Source organism: Trematomus bernacchii, unplaced genomic scaffold, assembly GCF_902827165.1.
Source record: "Trematomus bernacchii unplaced genomic scaffold, fTreBer1.1, whole genome shotgun sequence".
NCBI lineage: Eukaryota > Metazoa > Chordata > Actinopteri > Perciformes > Nototheniidae > Trematomus > Trematomus bernacchii.
The window spans coordinates 500,370-517,829 of NW_022987565.1; the positions used below are offsets into that span (position 1 = coordinate 500,370).

General features: G+C 41.2%; 1 protein-coding gene across 1 annotated transcript in view; it reads right to left on the minus strand.

The window, feature by feature from the left end:
* Positions 1-1,469: 1,469 nt before the first annotated feature.
* Positions 1,470-17,460, minus strand: part of itpr3 (inositol 1,4,5-trisphosphate receptor, type 3) — a 66,426-nt gene continuing 50,435 nt past the window's right edge. Inside the window, exons 25-41 of the mRNA XM_034125585.1 lie at positions 17,019-17,219; positions 16,491-16,601; positions 15,638-15,733; positions 15,380-15,481; positions 14,687-14,770; positions 13,925-14,035; positions 13,141-13,335; positions 12,591-12,708; positions 10,901-11,076; positions 9,977-10,141; positions 9,323-9,509; positions 8,597-8,701; positions 8,396-8,514; positions 7,703-7,868; positions 5,329-5,489; positions 4,273-4,434; positions 1,470-2,660 (exon numbers count right to left, since the gene is read on the minus strand). Of these exons, the coding sequence (XP_033981476.1) occupies positions 2,553-2,660; positions 4,273-4,434; positions 5,329-5,489; positions 7,703-7,868; positions 8,396-8,514; positions 8,597-8,701; positions 9,323-9,509; positions 9,977-10,141; positions 10,901-11,076; positions 12,591-12,708; positions 13,141-13,335; positions 13,925-14,035; positions 14,687-14,770; positions 15,380-15,481; positions 15,638-15,733; positions 16,491-16,601; positions 17,019-17,219 (2,367 nt within the window). The 3' untranslated portion in view covers positions 1,470-2,552. The remainder of the gene's footprint in view (positions 2,661-4,272; positions 4,435-5,328; positions 5,490-7,702; positions 7,869-8,395; positions 8,515-8,596; positions 8,702-9,322; positions 9,510-9,976; positions 10,142-10,900; positions 11,077-12,590; positions 12,709-13,140; positions 13,336-13,924; positions 14,036-14,686; positions 14,771-15,379; positions 15,482-15,637; positions 15,734-16,490; positions 16,602-17,018; positions 17,220-17,460) is intronic.

Sequence of the window (17,460 nt, forward strand, 5' to 3'; positions counted from 1 at the left end):
CAGCAGGTTTGTAACAGTATACCGATATTGTAGTGTTTAGATATTGCGGAATAACACGGTATGAAAGGAGACAGATATCGTACCGTGAACATTTGTTTATCTAGGTTATTAAAAAAAACATATTAAATGTGTGTGTTTATATTATTTATACAAATATATTCATAGGACATTCATTTCAAAACCTTATAGCTGATACATTTTTCTTTTAATACTTATATTAACATGTTATAGAATCAAGAATTAGATATTTGTCTTACCGTGATATCCTAAATGAACTACCTGAATTTGTCCTTTTTGTATTTGTTGCAAATAGTACAGACAGACAAACAGCAATTTCCAAATGTACAGAGTAGTACATTTGGTTCTTCACAATTGGAAATGTATGAAACTACTTGAGGTTCTTCAGTGTAATTTCACCGCTTTAAAGTTTATTTGAAGAAGTTACTGTAATATCGCTTACATTTTGATGCGTCATAAAGAACCGTAACAAACCTAACCAGATATGAAACATGAATTAGCTTTACTTTGTTTTAGCTCCATATAGCTAATACAATGGGATAATGTGTTGTGACTGCTGGATGATTAATTACGGGGACATAACTTCTTAATAAGGTGATGATATGTCAGATCTGTGTGTCTGTCAGCATGTTGGGCTGTTCCTCCTAACAGCTGTCTGATATGCAGATCAACAGAATTCCCTTCCCTTAACGCCAGAGTTCACTACCTGTGATTGTGATGCATTATTGTTATTAGTATAGGATGTACCACTACTCAGGACTAGGAGGCAGCAACAGAAACCATAACAAAGGCTGACAGTGAGTGACATGTGTGTAAAAAAAAAAGCTTATCTAAACAGTGAGTGGATCCTTCTGATACCTTATTGGGCTGTTCTGACAAAGCACCTCTGTGTGTGTGATTTACTGAAGCTGAGAGAGCAGCTGCTGCAGCGACAGAGAATCATCTGCATTCCTCTGAGGCTCCACAGCAAAGCTCCACAATCCTACTGAAGCTCTGCCACACACACACACACACACACACACACACACACACACACACACACACACACACACACACACACACACACACACACACACAGACACTTGGGGTGAGCTGAGAACAAATGCCCTATTTATAGACAAAGCACATATATATATGTTGAACAATTTGAAGAAATGTCGTAGTATAGTATGTCAACAAATATGAAAAAAGTCACATTATGGTATGTCAAAAAAATATCATGAAAAATGTCAGTGTTGTAATGAAAAATAACAAGATAGTAAGTCGAAAATATATAAAAAATAGTCACATGTTGAAAATATCATGAAAAACGTCATAGTATTGTATGTCGAAGTGTGTACTTTAAGAAGGTATATAATCACCACACTGTTTGTATATTAGATATATATGTAAATACTTACCTTTTAATTATTAAAGTGTATGCATCAAACCACACAGCAAATAAACATGTATTTTGTTCTTCATAGTAAATATTTTATTTTCTGAAGACATGTTCTTCCTTCTCCCAATCTCTGTACCCGTCTGTTTGCTAAAAGCAGCTCATTTAAAATCCAGTGTCTGTACTGAGCTAGTTACAGTGTTAAAAACAAACATAAATATCACTATTACATACATACATTACTTGTTAGACACTTTTATCCCAAGCGACTAATATACTCAATACTGTGGACAATCCCCACAGGAGCAATTCGGGGTGAAATGTCTCAGGGACACAACGACATGCTGACTGCAGTGGGGTTTGAACCTGTGACCCCCTGATCCAAACACCAACGCACAACCCACTGCACCACACGCCACTATGAAACCATAATAATATTAATAATATATACTACTAAAAAAAACAAGAATTTCCCCAGATTTACAATAAAGAACACACAACTCACTTGAACTTTAACTCACTTTACATTCACAGAAAGATATTACTGATATTACTAAATGCTGCAGGTAGGTCTCTGATTATTTTCCTAGCGAGTTGATACCATTTACACACATACATTATCATATTTCTTTATATTTTATAACTTCTAGTTGTCCAACCAGGAAGTCTTTGATCCTTCGATTCCCTTTCCACAATCCCACATTATTTAAATAGTCTTTAGTATTTTTATAAACCATACATTTAGGTTAATACTTCAAATGTAGGTTGGATTATTTGGGTCAATAATAGCACTAATTTTTGGCGATTATATAAAAAAAATTTGTTGTGAGTATCCGAAACTTCCAGGTTGAGCTACAGAAAACCGTCACTTATTCTCATGTCCTTTGTCTAAAAGATACGTCTATATTGTACATGCATAGGTCTGTTTTGCTTTTCATATCTAACTGAACCAAAAGATACATTAAACTGAGAGCAAGTCTTCTGTCTGTTCACGGACTGCAGATTCTTAAAATAAAAGCTAACAAAAAATGTGCTTTTAGTGAAATACATATCAGTTGTACAGCTACTCTCTAGTGTTCTCTTTATGATAACCATGTGCAGGACAGTCCAGCTGTTTGGCTCTCAGATATGTTGTGTTTCAGATCATCGTCTCTCTTTATGATTTGTAGATCTGGTGGTTCCCCCCCGCGGCGCTGGGAGCGCTCCCTCCTCCCTGAACGTCAACAAATCCCATCCTCTGCCTCCTTTTCCTCTGCTCCGTCATCTGCAGGGACAGGAGACAAAGTGAGTGGGTTTGTTTTAACATCAGTAAGAGAACACAGTGAAAAAACGTCCTTGGTTTGCAAACAAAACTCTGTTAAAGCTGCCGTCCGAAGCTTTATGAAACAGTCAGTCAGAGGATTATACAATAACATGGTCTGTGGCGGATTTGTATTTACTGTGAGACGCAATCAAAAAGTATTTTGATGTTCACTTGTCTTAAAATTGTAATAGCATAGTATGTCATTAAATATTTAATATCATAATATCAAATAAAAAGACATGGTTTAGTCTTCAAATGTTCAATATACACATTCCTATGTACAGCTTGTCATATAAATATAATAAATGTTTAGTAGAGTATTCCATTAAAAAAACGTGATATAAAATGTGAAGACATTCTTGATATAGTAGGTAAAAAATGAGGCGCGTTCACACCAAGTACTTTGCCGTATTTAGTGCCAGCACTCAGTGCCCCGGCACTTATAACCCCAGGGCATTTAGTATAGATCGCGTTCACACCGGAATAAGTTCCCTGAGGGAAGATTACGCAAATGAGCCGCTGACGTCACTTCGTCTTCTTCTGCTTTGGGTTTATTGGCAGGCCGCAAACCACTTCACGGTGTATACTGCCACCCGGAGTCCCTGGCCGGAAGTCCCCGGAGCTGGGGACTGGCTTCAGTAGAAGCTGCTGGGACTCCCAGCAGCTTCTACTGAAGCCTTCCGAGTAAATCGCCAGAACGCCGACACCTCCTCATCTCCACCGCTCCCATGTTTTATTTTGTGTTGCCATAAGTTAGTCTCTCTGCGTTTGTGCACTGGGCGAATGCTAATGCTAATAATGCTAATGCCAGGATAATAAAATGGCGGCTCTACAAAACATTTCAGAGTTGTACGGGGCGTGGTTTGCAATTCGCCCAGCCAATCAGAACTGGGGCACTTTTTCCCCCCAGGAAAGTACCATCTCTCAGCAGGCACTAAAAATGGGGGTAAAAATTCCCGAGATTAAGTGCTCTTTTTGGTGTGAACGCGACATAAGGGGTACTAACAGAACTAAACGCGAAAAGTACGGTGAAAAGTACTCCGGTGTGAACGCGGCTATTGTTGATGATACGATTAAAGAAAACGATACAGTATGAAATAAAAAATATCTTAAAAGACATCATAGTATTGCATGTCGAAAAATCATAATTAAAGTTACATTGCGATATTTCGAAAAAATTGCGTGAATAAATTCATAGTATACATGTCCAAAATAGCTAAACTATAGTATGTAGAATGCATTTTTTTAAAGTCAAAGTACAGTATGTCCAAGATATAATTCAATCATTCCTAGTATAATCAAAAAAGTAAAATGTCAAATGTCAAAACATAAAGTATTTTGAAAAATGCGGAAAACAGTCATTTTATATTTCAAAATCATCATTAAAAGTAGGATGTCAAAAAATATGAATAAAAGTCCTAGTATAGTTGGCACTTAAATCGCAGGCTCGTCCAAGCCGTATTTCTAGGTGAAGCATTAACGTGTGTGTGTGTGAGTGTGTATGTGTGTGTGTGTGTGTGTATGTGTGTGTGTGTGTGTGTGTGTGTGTGTGTGTGTGTGTGTGTGTGTATACCTGCTCTTTGAGCTCCATCAGCTGCTGGGTGAGGGTCAGCACCACCTTCATGGTGGAGACCAGTTTGTCCTGCAGCATCCTCATCTCGTTCTGCTCCCCGTCCCCGTCCGTCACCACCAGAGACATGGCCTGCATCCGGGGGAACCAGTCCAGGTTGTTGTTCTGGAGGGGCACATTATCATATCATCATTTAAAGGTCCCCTATTATACTGTTTTTCATCAATATATTATAGGTCTCAGATATATACAAACATGTCTCTGAAGTGTTTGGCTGGAAACACCAAACAGATCATTGCAGCATCCCATAATCCCCTCTGTTTCAGCCCTGTTTCAAAAGTGCTGATTCTCTGTCTGTTACTTTAGATGAAAATAAGGAGCCCCTCCCCACGCCCCTCTGAGAGATATTTGGTTAAAAAGAACACAATCGTGCTCAAGGAGGAGATTCAGGTGATAAGGGGGGGGGGGGGGGGGCTTACCTTGGTTGGCGATTGGCTAATGGTTACACAAGCCAAAACATCGTTATGACATCATAAAGTGGCCAAAATCTGATCAGCTCATCTTCAGACAGGTTTTTATATAAATGGATCAGGACAAAAAGAGAGAGAATCTTTGTTCCTGAAACTTTCAGAATCTCTTTCCACATGTTATAAAAGACATGAAAAAGTGGATTTTGCATAATAGGTGACCTTTAAGGTTTTACATTTCAGGAGGAAGTGTAAAGGGGGATATGCAAATGTTAAGGACGAGGGGGTTTTATGGTCTAATGATAGGATGTTGGACCAGTTGGCTGTTTCCTTTCATGAATATATAGACTGTAAGCAGAACTTCTCTATCCCCTGAGGATGAAGTAGCTCTGTTCCTGCATTTGAGATCAATTTCACTTGTATATTGACTTTCTTTATTACTTTATTAAATATAACAAAAGACAAACTTTGTTCATGAACCATTTATAAGTTTCTCTTAAGAATGTCCTCCACACAGAGGAAGATGTGGCTTCAGATGATGTCAGTGTTTATGTGTATCTCCAGTGTTTGAGATTGTGCTGAGATGTTTTACTTTGATCATGTGAGCCACGTAGCTCTCCGGCCCGGTGTAGTCTGTCTTGTTCTTCTCGCGCACCAGCACGATGAAGTACAGGTAGTTCCAGATGTTGTGCTCCAGTTTGATGTGCTCTTCAAACGACACCGTCTTATTGTCAAACTTATCTCTCTCCAAACCTGGAACACACACAAACTGATGGTCAAATCTCCTGCATCTTTTTGATAAGAAAAACTTTAATTAAAGCTGCAAGCAGCGTTGAGCGGGTCTTCGACGCTCCGCAGGCTGTTGTCCGCACGTCGACGTGTCACGTAGGTGTCTCGAGGACTCGGCCGTTGTCAAACGTGGGAAGTTTCAGGCCGATCGGACAACGTACATAGGAGTTACAGCAGTATCATAAACATTGTGTTTGATGGCGAGTGATCTGTCGCCATGGCAACGGCATTTGATGACACCACATAATATGCCTAGATGTGTTGAGGGCTCCATCATTATGAAACCTGTGAAGTTTTGGGCCGTTTGGAGCATGTTCAATAGAGTTATGAGAAAACCGTGTTTCATGGCGAGCATTGTGTTACCATGGCAACGGCATTCGACGAAATCTCAAAATTGACACATATATGTCTTTAGGGCTGTACCGCTAGCACACATGTGAAGTTTGAATACTTTTTGACCATTTACACAGGAGTTATAGCAATATCGTGCTTAACGGCGAGGGATGCGTTGCCATGGAAACGGCATAAGATGAAACCCCATAATTGACATAGAGCTGTTTAGGGCCGGACCATTAACCATCATCTGAAGTCTGGTGCCGTTTGGACGATTTTCCATTGAGTTACGACAACACTGTGTTTCATGGCGAGGGATCTGTCGCCAAGGCAACGGCATATGATGACACCCCATAATTGACATAAAGCTGTTGAGGGCCGGACCATTAGCCATCATCAGAAATCTGGTGCTGTTTTGACCATTTTCATAGGAGTTACGACATCATCGTGTTCCATGGCGAAGGATCGACTAGCATCGAGCTAACGCAAAATTCGGCGCCAAATCACGGCTAAGCCGTGCGCAAAAAAGAAAAGTTTAGTGATATCGTTTTGTCGCCAATGTCTCGAGACGCTACCCGACGAATTTGGAGTCTATCGGATAAAGATCAATCGCGTTTTTCCAACGCCAAATTCAAAATGGCCGACTTCCTGTACGTTTTTTTATACCCCTCCAAGAGTTTTTTTTGTTTGTCTCCGCACCCTAGATATGCGTAGCGAGTTTCGAGTTTCACGAGCGATTAAATTGATCCTACGGATATCAATCATGCGAGTTGCAGTCACGTGGGCTGCAACTCGCTGCGCCCACGTGACTGGGCTCGCGCGGACTATCTGCCGTCATGATTTGCTGCGCGAGCGATTACAATAGGGTCTTCGCCGACCTCTGGTCTCAGACCCTAATAATCCTTCCAATATCAATAATGCTTCGGCTACAGTGACGTGGGCGAATGATTTAGGCCCCCATTTATGGCGCGTTTCCACTACAGCGCGGAGCACGGTTTAAGAGGGCTGTGACGTCAGCGGCCCATCTTTGGTTGCGTTTCCACTTGGCCTAGTACCGGCCGGCGGGTCCTAATTCACAGTTTTTCTGGCCTCATAAAATCGTGGGTCTAGGGCCAGAGACAACGAGGCTGAGTCGGGCTGAGTATGCTAAACTAGAGAGAGGATCGCTGGCAAGGGGGCAACAACTACAACAAGATGGACATATTTGACCGTGATTTAATTGTAATACACGTTTCAAAATGATGCCGAAGTAACAACATACTGATACCGGTTAGTAAAAACCATGAATTAATGCTTTGACAAGTCTGCAGACAGACGGCAGGCGAAAAACCTTTTAAAATGCGTGTGTTCTAAATGGAGATTGGCTAAGCTAACGCAGTATATGCTCCGACCGTCCACACTCACAACAACGGCCTATACAGACATAAATAAAGCAGCGACTGTATTCGCCATGACACAGGCAGTCTGTGGTTTGTACTTGTTTAACTTTTGTCTAGTTTCTGAACATATATGAGGAGCTGTGAGCTCTGAGTGCTAACAGCTAACGGCTGTGTTGTTTTTCTGGGGTTCTCATTGAAGATGACGTCACGGCTCCGCCTACACTGCGTTACTTTAGATACTACCCCAGTTCCTAAACTGTAATGGAAATGCGCCATAAAGTGAGCCAGTCCTAACGAGGCCTAGCCATACCGAGCGAGGCCGAGCGAGGCCGTGTAGTGGAAACGCGCCATTAGGGTGCTCGTTTTCCCTGTTTTGTGTGGGTTTTGCATGGTTATCGCTCGCTTCGCAACCTCTGGTCTCAGACCCTAATAATAACGTGTCACTGTGAGTTTAATGGTACCCACCGCAGATGAAGCAGGTGGTCTTCAGGATCTCCTCTTTCTTCTGCTTCTCACTCCTCAGGTCGGCGAACGTGTCGATGATCACTCCGAAGATCAAGTTGAGGACGATGATGATGACGATGAAGTAGAAGAGCAGGTCGAACACCACCCGGGCCGGAAACAACGGCTCCTACACACACACATGTTTAAAGATGTTTTAAAGCTTATTTCACAATAGCTAAGGTTCTATAAACCAGAGTGTAAAAAAAACTCTATTTCAAACATTATCAGTTCAATTTAGTCCAAAATATTTCTGATCAAGAATTGTGTCTTGTGTAAGTTAAATATACCTTGGATTGGTCTAAAACCCTTAAAAAATGTTATGAGCTCATCATAAAAGGCAATTATTTTTATAAATATGTTAAAGATCAGTTATTTTCCGATTATTAGCACTACATGTAGGTTGTGCGTGCTGCTTCAGAAGGACACTTGATAACATGTTTTTAAAATGCTTTATTATTCCCTGTAAACACTTCAAATTACAGATGAATGAGAAAACTTTTACTTTTGTATTTCTCAATAATGAGTTACAAAATTAAGTGTGCCTTATTAAAAAGTGGTTCTGTAAAGTTAATGAAGTTAAGTACTGTATAAGCATAAATTAGAAGTACTCAAAGTAGATCATTCTGATGGATAAAGTAAAAATGTTTTCTTTACGTTCTTGGATGGTTTCCTGAGAACGTCTCCGACTCCTCCTCCGTTCCTCAGGCCGTGGTTCAACACGGTGACGATGCACATCAGCAGAGTGTCGCACGCCCGCTCCGAGGTCGGCGCCTCTGAACACACACAGTCACGGGATATTAGATCAGAGTTTATATCAGTAACGTACATTAACTCTGTGATATGACTGACTCTCACCTTCCTCCTCAGTGACGGTGAGAGCTTCGGTCTCCGTGGTGCAGCTGACTCCGTCTGCAGAGCACGACTTTATGAAGTCCTGAGAGGCTTCGTTCTGCTGAGGAGCTACACACACACACACACACACACACACACACACACACACACACACACACACACACACACACACACACACACACACACACCACACACACACACACACACACACACACACACACACACACACACACACACACACACACACACACACACACACACACACACACACACACACACACACACACACACACACACAGTTAATGATATAGGACTTTAAAACCAGCCGTCTTCAGTAGTGAGCAGAGTTTCAGAGCTCTGATGAACAGATAACAGTTTATATTGTTCATTGAGAGTTTCTTAGTGTTTAATAATCTGTATTTCAGTTTTAAATCCCTACATTTCTTATAATAATCCAGAAATGTAATATTTAAAGGTCAATTTGTGCTGTGAATTTGAGAAAGGTCCATTGACTACATTTATATGAAATATTTATATTTTAGTCCATCAATTAGCAGGTATTAAATGTAAAACAATGTCTTGAATACTAATCTAATGGGAGGTCAAATTAACATCACTGCTTTGAGATTAGATTTAGCTATAGTCGATGCCCCTGTTGTTGTTTAAAGAGACACTGAATCTGCGAAGATATTAAATCTGCGTCTAATAATGATGTATATTAGAAGTTACCTGCGAGGTGCAGCAGCGGGTCGACCTCCATGATGAAGTCGTCCTTCAGGCAGAGGAAGCCCACGATGGAGAAGAGGTAGACGAGGATGAGGGCGAGCAGCGCCGTCAGCAGGATGGAGCGCCCGTTACGAGTCACGCTCTTTATCACGTTGAACAGAGTCTCCTCCCGGTAGATCAGGTCAAACAGCTGCACACAAGAAAATCATTCAGAGAGTCTGTTTATTTAGTAATGCTTTATTATAGTGTATTCTAACTTATTCTGTGCATCCTTATATTGTGTTCTCTAAATATACTTTCACAATTTTTTTCTATATTTAATATCTATATTTCTTTACTTCTGGATCAATAGAATACCTCTAATCCATTGTTTTGACTACTTATATACTGTGGTCAATTCTAAAATCATACATATTTTATGAGATAATATTATATATTTTATGACTCAATGCATTGTTTGAAAACTATTTGTTATTAACTTGTAAGCACTCCATATTAAAGAAGATGTACAAACTTCTGCACACAGGTAAAGTACAAATATTTTACTCTCTATAAACAAAAATATATGACTTCACTGTTATATCAAGTAAATAATAAAAAATTAATTAATACATTCAGATTTGTTTTGGGGTATAAGTTATTAAATGTTTTGTTTACCAGGATGCTGTAGAAGAGCTCGTGGACGAACAGTCCCAGCGTGGAGGTGAGGACGTAGGCCAGGTGGTAAATGAACTCCACGTCCATCACCATGGCTTTGTATCCCATAATAAACGTCCCGTTGTTTCCCACAAAACTCACCACAAACACCACCTTATTGATCAGCTGGAGGGGAACAGACACACAGGGCAGTTTAACAACACAATAAAGAAGATCATTAGTTATTAAAAAAAAAAAAAATCCTTAAAATCCTACGGTCCATGTCTTGGCATTTTTAAGAGTTTAAAAAGATGAATCTTGGACATTTTTATATAATTGAATGGCTTTTTTAATTAATTAAAGATTGTAAATAATAATAAAAAAACAGGAAATGTGATGGGAGTGGGGGAGAAATAATTGACCTTTAAATATATACACTCATATTTACTTTTACGTATGTAATTGTATTTACTAATTTCTATTACATGCAATTGATTTGAATTAATTTTCATTTTTTTATTTGAGTTATTCAGAATTCAAGGGTTTTAATTCACTAAACTGATAAAAGAAGTTCAAAATGGACTCTTTAATATAATGTCTCCAGCAAAAAAACTATGATTGACAATATCATATAATTAAAAAGAGTATGAGTTAAACACCTGGACTTTTGAAAGAACATCCATAACATTCATCTGTTTGCAACTTATATATATCAATATTCCAATTACTTGCATATAGACTATTCTGCACTATTTCTACTATATTCTATTCTATTTTATTTACTTGCACTATTATCTGTTTTATTGTGTTGCTCTGTTGGAGGAGCCTGTGACCTAAGATTTCCATTGTCATAACTACACTGTAGCTATGTACAAATGACAATAAAAGCCTTGAATCCTTGAAGTGTCTGCCCAGGTGGATTATGGGTAATGTAGTGCTGCTCACGTTGAGAGAGCCCAGCAGTATGAGGGTGTTTCCGATGCCCACGTGGTAGATGGACCTGAGGATCAGAGCGATGGTGAGGGGCTGCAGGCCGTAGCGCTGGAAGAACAAGCACAGCACGGAGAGCCCGGTGAGGATCCAGAACAGCATGAGCAGCAGGTTGTCGTCGATCGCCCCCACTGAGGGAGGAGAGGGAGGGAGGGGAGGAAGGGAGGAGAGGGAGGGGGGAGAAGACGATTACTAAGAGACACCTTGCATACAAGATGTTTCAGTCATATATCTGGGATTGCCGGTGTCCTTCAGAAGTGCTTTTAATGATTTACAAGGCTTTACATAACCTTGTCCCAACATATTTAAGTGACTGTCTCTCATTTGATCAACCAGCAAGGACACTTAGATCCTCCAATGTTTCACTTTTAGAAGTACCTAGAGTGCATTACAAGAAAACTGGAGAGGCTGCTTTCTGTTTTTATATCGCCCCAAACTGTGGATCCCATTTGATCTTAGAATGGCCACCTCAATTGGAATTTTTTAAAGTAAATGAAAGACCAAACCTTTTTTTTACATATTTTAATTGTAATATTTGTTATTGTCATAATTTTTATCATACTCTGTAAAGCACTTTGGGCTGTGTCAAACATGAAAGGTGCTTTATAAATAAAGTGTATTATTATTATATATTAAAGGTCCCATGTCATGCTTTTCTGGTTATTACCCGTCCCCTTGTGTGTTATGTAGCTTTTTCTGCATGTACTGTAAACGGTCTGCAAAGTCACAAACCCTCAAAGTACACCCTGTAGCGAGTAAAACTCTAACACAGAAAAGACCTGTGTATGCTGCCCCAGAACGCTTCCTTGGAGATTTTTCTTTTTCCATTTTTTTCTTTCTGGTCATAGTGACGTAACGCTGTGCAGCTCCGCACACACACACACTCACTCAGCCTTATCTTTTCTCAGCTGCGGTGCTGCGCGGAGCTCCGTACACACACACTCGGAGCTCAGGCTGTGAGTGTGTGTGTGTGCTCAGGCTGAGTTCCGCTGTGTCTCGCTGTCTCGCAGACCCCACGCAGCAACCAGGAAACGACACCAGTAATACAGCTCACACTGTCCGCTCCTCGAGCCTCAAAGTGCGGAGCAGCGAGCCCCGCAACGTCCCGCCAACACGGCACCCAGACCCCACGCAGTATTCTCATCTGTTTGTCATTACTGGTGTCATTTTCTGGTTGCTAACAAACGCCATTGTAACACATAATCACTGATGTTCCGCTGTAACAGTGGTGGACTTATCAGAACAGAGTGGGCGAGCTGACCAATCAGAGCACAGTGGGCTCACAGGGAGGGGGGGCAGGAGCTCCAACAAGCCGTTTAGGACAGAGAGTGAATACACATACTATACAGAGATGCTGTATGAGAAACCAATGTGAGTTTGGAACATTGAACAATGTAAATCTATTCTAGTAGACCTCAACAATGGAATTATGATCAGTAGAAATGGCCATGACATGGGACCTTTAAGTCAAAAATGTAATAAAAAAAACGTCTGCTGCTCACAGGACAAACATATCTGATTATTATTGATATGATATTTATTTTGTGAATACATCCTTAAAGAAGTAGCAGTACTTTTGACAGCAATAGTAATGTAATTTGCAGTATGACTTATAGAACTACTACTAGTATTTGCACTAAAGTACCTTGTCCTGAGGCGTAGGGGTAGAAGAAAGCGATGATGAGGTTGATGAAGACGGCGAGGTTGAAGGAGATAGTTCCCCACAGAGACATCCGCCCGGAGAACCAGGACAACACCGGCATGACTGAGACAACACACACACACAAACACACACACACACACACAACACACACACACACACACACACACACACACACACACACACACAACACACACACACACACCACCACACACACACACACACACACACACACACACACACACACACACACACAACACCACAAACACACACACAGACACACATGTAAAATCAGGGAAAATAGATGGATGAAATGGCTAGTATAGTATACAATAGTGTAGAACTACTCTGTATCAAGTTAAACCCCAAATGTAATGTGTGTGTGTGTGTGTGTGTGTGTGTGTTGTGTTGTGTGTGGTGCTGTGTGTGTGTGGTGTGCTGGTGTGTGTGTGTGTGTGTGTGTGTGTGTGTGTGTGTGTGTGTGTGTGTGTGTGTGTGTGTGTGTGTGTGTGTGTGTGTGTGGGTGTGTGTACTCACTCCTCAGCTTCTTCTGCCACTCCATCTCTCCGTGCAGGAAGGAGGTTTGTTCGAAGAAGTTTGTGACCTTTGACCCCTGCTCGTCCTGCTCCGTGGTGTTGAACACTCGGATCTTTGACTCCTCGGTCAGAAACTCACAGATGGGATGGACCGGGAACACGATCTGCTCCATGCTGCGGTCGTCACGGACGATCTGGAGCGGAGGACATAATTACGTTATATTATTATATATACAGAGCATCAACAGGACGAGCTGAAGGCTTCTTAAATAGTCCCTGAAAATGAAATGGCTGAAGCAGGTTTCATCCACTACTCTCCTAAACTCTATAACAACCTGCCTGGAAATATTAGAGGCAAACTCATGGATATTTTAAACGACAGCTGAAACTGAAAAAATAGTTGTAATTTGTTTTCCTTGCCTTTAATTATCGACACCCCCTTTTGATTGGACTTTATCCGTCTTCTATTACTTTAATTAGTATTAGTTGTTGGCACTTGCAGGTAGATATCTATTTATAAATATATTTATTCATATGCATAATTACCTTCATTCATATTCTTTTAGAAGTCAACTTAAATAATGTGAGTTCTACCTACTCCTATTCTTGTTATTTTTATTTATAATGATAATTATTATTTATTTTCTAAACGTATGCAACCTCTCACCTGTCCTGACAGCAATACGGTTTCTCTCTTATTGCTGTTGCTGCTCTGACTCCTGCATTTCCCAACATGGATTAATAAAGGTTGATCTTATCTTATTTTATTTTATCTTACGGTACCTCTATCTGTGAGGTGAGCAGGTCGTAGTACTCCAGCGGATCCTGCTCCACCACAACAGCTGGAGCGGTGGACTTCAACATCTGGGACAGAGGACGGTTGTTCAGGTTGAGCTGCAGACAGGAAACACAAAATCAAATCAAATCAAATCAAGTTTTATTTATAAAGCACATTTAAAAGCGATTTTTGGTCGAGCCAAAGTGCTGTACATGTAATAAAAACACTTTACTACAATCACAATAAAAGACAATAATTTACAACAGAAATATAAAAAACAAAAAGACAGGGAAAAGTCAGGAGTCGTGCTCCGCTCTGACTAGAAGGCCAGAGAGAAGAAGTGAGTTTTAAGTGTTGATTTAAAAACCCCTAGGGTCTGGGCCGACCTCACATGGAGGGGCAGAGTGTTCCAGAGCCTAGGGCCAGCTGCTGCGAAGGCTCGGTGCCCTCGGGTTTTAAGCCTGGTCTTGGGCACTACCAGCAACAGCTGGTCAGCAGACCTTAAAGCTCTGGCTGGGGTGTAGCGCTGGAGGAGTTCAGCTATATAGCCCGGAGCCAGCCCATTTAGTGCTTTAAAAACAAATAAAAGGAGTTTAAAATCAATTCTGAACCGAACTGGAAGCCAGTGTAGTGAGGCCAGAATTGGGGTGATGTGGTCACGCTTTTTGTGGCCAGTCAGAAGACGTGCAGCTGCGTTTACAAAGAGTATTATAAAGTGAGTATTAGTACTGCATCATCACTGCAGATGTAGAAGTGTGAGGGTTTACCATGGAGGAGATCCCCTCCTCGCCCTCTTTGCTGTTCTTCTGAGGTTTCAGGAGGTTCTGCAGCATCTTGTTGTGTCTCGCCAGCTGCAAACACACAAACACACAAACAAACAAACACACAAACAAACAACAAGAGAGAGAAATTTGAGAATTACAAATGCTGTTTCTTTTCCTCCAGCTGAGAAGATAAGAGGAGCATATGTCATACCTCAGACACACTTTTTTAGAATTGCTTTTATTGAATTTAATTTATGTTTTACAATTTTTTCATTATTTCTATGTATTAAATGTGTTCCTGTTTTTATGCGAAAGCACTTGGTAACAGTTTTAAAGCCTCTTAAATAAAGTTTATAATTATTATTATAAATATAGTGGAAAACACTTGCTTGCTGGAACGGATATTACTTCAAACACAGCATGAATCGGTCAGAGCACGCTAAACCTGAACTGTTTTGATAGTAAAAAAAAAAAAAAAGATGTGCTGTGTTTGTCGCCAAAGATCTTATTTTCTGCAATATTCCCAAATCGAATGGAAAAATGCCATTGCTTTTTGTTAAGGGACCCCTTTGCAATGTTAACTTCCACTTCGGGGGCGACCTACTAAAACACGTCATCCCTGAACCACTCCATGGGTAATGACCCACAGACTGAGAGGAGTGGGATTCAGCCAATCAGGAGCTTGTGTTTAGTCACCTGCTGAGCCAGGATGTAGATGTTGTGTCCGACCTCACGGGGGGAGACGTCCTCACCCTCATACTCACTCTCCTGATGGTAGGCCTTCTTTATCACCTCCACCTGCACACACACGCACACACACACACACACACACACACACACACACACACACACACACACACACACACACACACACACACACACACAGTCATTTTTTTTTTCTACACACAGATCAGTAACATCTTCTTTAAATAAAGTTAGTGTAAATAATGGTACCAGCTCTCGGGGTCGGAGGTTGAACAGGATCCTCTCTGCATTCTCGCTGTCATGGCGACTCTCCATCAGAGCCAACAGCAGCTTGGAGGCGTTGTCCTGGAAACAGGGAAATTAAACAGTTAAACGACAGGATGAAGTGCAGACCTCGTATAGGTCACATATGAACCACCAGGTAAAGGAACAATAAATGATTACATTAACATGGCATTGTTAAAATGACAAGCATATTAAAACATTTGGAAAAACATGGTGAAAGTGTTGGGAGTGAACCAGGAATAAAGTTGTGGGCCAGATCAACTAAAGGCCTTGACACACCAAACTGACACCAAAGAACACGTCCCGACGGACCCGATTGTTGTGTCGTCTCACGTCTCCTGCGTCTTGGCCAAAAAGTCGCACTGGAACCCACCGCAAAGACTTCAGCCGACGGCCAAGTAGCACGTACGCACTGCGCATGCGTGAGTGGCAATAACTCTCCTTACCAGCAGGCGGCGGTAGTGTGTATTCTTAATTCAAAAGAGGCAACAACCGGAAGACAGACTGCGTGATATATACAAACAACAAATAGCGTGCGTTCCATTTTCACTCTCGTCCATCACAGACTGTTTCACATACTGTTTCACATAACGACTTATAATCGAAAACATGTTTAGTGCGGTACTGGAAAATGAAAAATAATAGCCGTCTGTGTGTGCCTTCTTCACTTCCGTTTCGCTTCTCATGCACTGATTCGCTAATCTGAACAGCCAATCAGAGTGATTTCTTTTTGCCTCAGCTCATGATTCTCTGCAGGTTCATCACTACCAGAGACAGAAAACACACAGTGTGCACATGGACAGGTAAACTAACGCACCTTCAGCTGGAGCACCATCTCCATCCGGTACCGACACAGAGGACTGATGTCGTTCAGGATCAGAGCCGTGATGATGTCGATGCCGTTGGACTCGTGGGTCACGATGCACGTCTGCAACACACACACACACACACACACACACACACACACACACACACACACACACACACACACACACACACACACACACACACACACACACACACACACACACACACACACACACACACACACACACACACACACACACACACACACACACACACACACACACACACACACACACACACACACACACACCCTGAGTGTCCATGTTCACAGGGAGTATACCTGCCTTGATAACCGTCTCTGTGATAATACACTTTATTTGTATAGCACCTTTCGTGCACAAAGCAGCCCAAAGTGCTTTACAGAAACCATGACAACAATATTAAAATAGATACAGAATAAGATAAAACATCTACAGTGATCCTAATGAAATGAAAAGCCTTATTAAAAAGATAGGTTCTCTGTGATGTCTGAGCGTACCTGGTTCTCCTGGCAGGGGCCCTGGCAGTACTCAGTGAGGGTCTCCAGGGTCTGAGTGATCAGGTGGACGTTTGATTCGTTGATGTAGAGCCCGAGCAGCCCCAGGCCCCCGGTGGTGCTTCCACACATGATGTCCAGGAACTGAAGGGTCTCACACACCAGGTTGTAGTTGGTCTTATTGTTCTGGCAGCGCAGGAAGTTCTGCAAACACATTCAAGATCACTCTCTCCTTATCTGATCAGCCTCTGTTTGTGTGTTGCAGCAGTATTTCAGTAAAACAAGTAAGAGATTGATAAGGCCTCATTCATCTGCAATAACAATGCATCTCACTTTAATGAGACGTTTACAGACGGGGACAATTTCCTGAATGACAGTCACTTTAAATCTCCTTTAACATTTAGACTTTTTTTTCACGCTAACACAAAATAAAAATGAAAGAGAG